Genomic DNA, 3,986 nt, shown 5'->3' with positions numbered 1-3,986 from the left:
CTGTTGTAGTATACAATGTATATGCTGGTGATCTAAAGGTACTTAACCTAGTGATTCATGTAGACACTGTTGTAGTATACAATGTATATGCTGGTGATCTAAAGGTACTTAACCTAGTGATTCATGTAGACAGTGTTGTGTTGTAGCAGACACTGTACATTATCTTCTTCAGGTTTTATTTAAATTTTTTTTGGCAAACACACATATAACATCCAATTACTGTACACTAAGTAGTTGAGTAGACATTTGGGTGTCATGTGGTAGGTTTACTTATAACATGATTTGTAAGGCAATAGGGTTAGTTTTGAACATGTTAAGATCAAAAAGTTAATGACAAAAATAATTTCAGAAGTTCTTTGTGAGAAACTTAATTATTCCTGCTATTAATAAGGCACGTTACTGCAAACAGTTTTAAAGAATTCTGATCAAATGTAAAAATTTCATATTAAATTCACTTATTTGTTTTTTTCGTTTTTATTTTCTGTGTACTATAAAAGTTGAAATATATGAATAAAGCTATGGCCAATTGAAACATATCACCCAAAAACTGAAATATTGTTTACTCTTCAAAACTAGATCTAACAGGTTTGAAAAATGAACTGTTATATACTCACAGATAACGTTTTCATGCTTGCAAGCTGAACCTTTATCAACATCTAAGAGAAGAAATTATAGAAACACTTAAGCTATTATTATTATTATTATGGCCAGCTTACTTAAAATATTGAAACAGCCAAACCTGAAATGAAACAGCAGGTAACTGCTGACATGAAATTGTACAGTAACTGTTACAAGTTCAATTGAGCAGTCGTAATAAAGAATAGTTATTATTTTTAAAGATCTTACTTCATTACTTATAATAAGCCTAATATTATATCAGAAAAAAAAATTAAAAATTAATCACATCATTTTTAGCCGGTCAAAAATGGAATGGACCTATATTAGTGAGTTTGTAGTTAAGCAGAAAGCTATACAATGGGCTTTTTGTGCTGTGTCCGACATAGGTATCGAAACCATGTTTTTAGCATAATAAGCTTTCAGACTTACTGCTGAACCACTGGGGGGCAAGTAAAGATGGATACATTTAAACTTAAGACTTAAGTTACATCATTGTGTATCTAATGGTAATTTTATGCAAAAAATTCACACACGTAATTCAACCAAGATGTTTAACTTTTATTATCAACAAGAAACTGTTCTACTTTGTTTACATTAAATACCCAAATATTCAAACTGACAATTTAAACAATGAGTTAAAGAATGCATTTCATATTTTATATTATTTAAACAGGTGACTATTTATACTATTCCACAAAGCCAATTAATATGTCATTTTACATAATTAACCATCCAAATTCTGATGATGTTGCACAAAGCCAGTTAGTATGTCATTTTACATAATTAACCATCCAACTTCTGATGATGTTGCACAAAGCCAGTTAGTATGTCATTTTACATAATTAACCATCCAACTTCTGATGATGTTGCACAAAGCCAGTTAGTATGTCATTTTACATAATTAACCATCCAACTTCTGATGATGTTGCACAAAGCCAGTTAGTATTACATTTTACATAATTAACCATCCAAATTCTGATGATGTTGCACAAAGCCAGTTAGTATTACATTTTACATAATTAACCATCCAACTTCTGATGATGTTGCACAAAGCCAGTTAGTATGTCATTTTACATAATTAACCATCCAGCTTCTGATGATGTTGCACAAAGCCAATTAATATGTCATTTTATGAGACTCACTTTTTGGTGTTGTTTAAAATGTTAATTTTATATTTCTTTCTATTAATGAAACCAGACAGCTGAGGAAGCTGTTGGAATGGATATTCTGATGAATCTGTTTTTTGTTCTAATACTAAAATATTTATTCTATCTTTAATCTCACTTTACATCATGACTTAGTGCTGTACAGAAGATTGTCAAAGTTTAGGCCAAAAGAATCTGGCAGTTGCACTTCAACAGAGTTATGACCACAATTTGGCAGTTACACATAGAAAGTCAGTACACTTCTTCAGTTAAAAGAACTTACTGCTGTGATATCTCAGGCTCACTGTGACCCCTTTCATATTATTTCAATGCAAAATCAGTTCAGACATAAAATGTATTTTATATCATGCAACTACAGAGTTGAAATAGTATTTACCACTAGTTACAGGTACAATTTCATGGACTGGTTCATCATCACTCTTATTTCCTACCTTTTTAACAGTAATGTTCTTATTCTCTAAGAATTTCATGTCAATTATCACAACTGTACCAAGACACTCAGTAGTGTATCGTGAGGCCAAAAAAACCTGCAGGACACACTGTGTATTATTAACAGGAGTGATAGTTTAGTGATTTTCCACTTTCTGTAGCTCGGACTATGGTAATCTAAACTATCACATATTTTTAGTGGATGTTCTTTACTGGACCCTTACTTCACTTACCAAATTTCAAGGCAATCCATTAAGAAATACATGAGCTATAAAATCTCCAATTGTGATTGAATTGTTTTCTTTTTTTTCTTCTTCGCACTGAAAGTAAACTTTATTTGATAGAAAAACATACTTAAGTTCTATGGATTTTTTTTCAAATTTGGTATACAGATCTTTACAACCTACATTAAATACTGAACCTAATGATTCATGTAAACAGTCTTGTAGCAGATACTGTATATGCGTGTGTGGAGTTTTATGAATGGTTGATGGTGCAGGAGGAATTTGATGAGCCCCTTCATCCAGAAAAGTTTTGGACATTAAGACAATACTTTACACAAATGGTGAAATGAAATGCACAATTTTCAGTACAGGTCCCAAAAACCCACATTGGGTGCAGAAATTCATGACTGGAGTAGACAAGAGTTATAGATTCATGTAGACTGAAACTATGCCGTTATTTTGGTTCATCTTTTATCAACAGGACCACTGACCTAAGAAGAAAACCTTGCATGACCTACATCTCTCCTGTTCTTGCACCATTAACTACAACCAACGTGTGGTGTTTATCACACTTCTAAATAATCTGAAATGTACTTAAAACTGAGAATTGAAACAGCCATGACACTGTAAATGCTACAAAGCGAGGCCCATAAAAGACTGATGTTGTATTATGACACAAGATGGTAAACATTTAGAACAGCTGTTCCTGCAAGATTTAAAAGTTGTGGTGGAAGACAACTTTTGCATCATCATGTATTAATTTGTTGATCCTACTTTTTAGTTACATATGTTTAAAACTTGAAATACATTTTGTTCCCCAACTATTACCAAGACTTATAAAATGGATCAAAATCATAATTTGCTACTTAAAAAAAAGAAAAAAAAGGTACAGTTCTAAAGAAGTTAGAACTTCAAAGTAAAACTCAACAAACGTCTTTGTTAATACACAATCAGACAGTTTGAAAACTCAGAAGATTGGATTAGTTTTGAAGAGAAAATGAAACTTTTTTTTTATATTAACAATTTTATATTATATTTTGTATCTACTATAGTTAACTTGTCACTCCTTACAGGCTTGTATATTAATCCCACTAGCACTGAACCATCTAATAGCTACACAGAGGGAAGAAAACTAGGTCAAACTTGATACACTATGAAAACAGAAGTGCTATACTACAATTAAGTAATCTTTCCAAAAATACTTGTGCTGATATACTAATAGAACAGCAGCATTGTGCTGATATACTAATAGAACAGCAGCATTGTGCTGATATACTAATAGAACAGCAACATTATGCGGGTATACTAATAGAATAGCAGTATGGTATTTGCCAACATTTATGAGGTTTACAGGTCTATATCATCCCATGGTTCATTATTACTTGACATCTGTAATGCTGGAGTATATTTACATCTATATTTATTTATAGGTAGAACCTTTCACAAATGGTTCATCATTACTCCATTTTTCATCTCCTGACATCTATAGCATTGAAGCATGGCAGTATTCATCCATATCTATGAGACAAACAGCTACAACATTTCACAA

The 3,986-nt window shown here is 31.7% G+C and overlaps 1 protein-coding gene across 1 annotated transcript in view; it reads right to left on the bottom strand.

Annotated features, from left to right (window-relative positions):
• Positions 1-68: 68 nt before the first annotated feature.
• LOC106466157 (protein lev-9-like) overlaps positions 69-3,986 on the bottom strand; it is a 32,274-nt gene continuing 28,356 nt past the window's right edge. Inside the window, exon 6 of the mRNA XM_022394115.1 lies at positions 69-656. Within this exon, the coding sequence (XP_022249823.1) occupies positions 517-656 (140 nt within the window). The 3' untranslated portion in view covers positions 69-516. The remainder of the gene's footprint in view (positions 657-3,986) is intronic.

The sequence above is a fragment of the Limulus polyphemus genome, unplaced genomic scaffold, assembly GCF_000517525.1.
Source record: "Limulus polyphemus unplaced genomic scaffold, Limulus_polyphemus-2.1.2 Scaffold2171, whole genome shotgun sequence".
Taxonomy (NCBI): Eukaryota; Metazoa; Arthropoda; class Merostomata; order Xiphosura; family Limulidae; genus Limulus; species Limulus polyphemus.
Note: the sequence above shows the minus strand (reverse complement) of the source record. Positions and strands in the feature narration are given on the sequence as shown.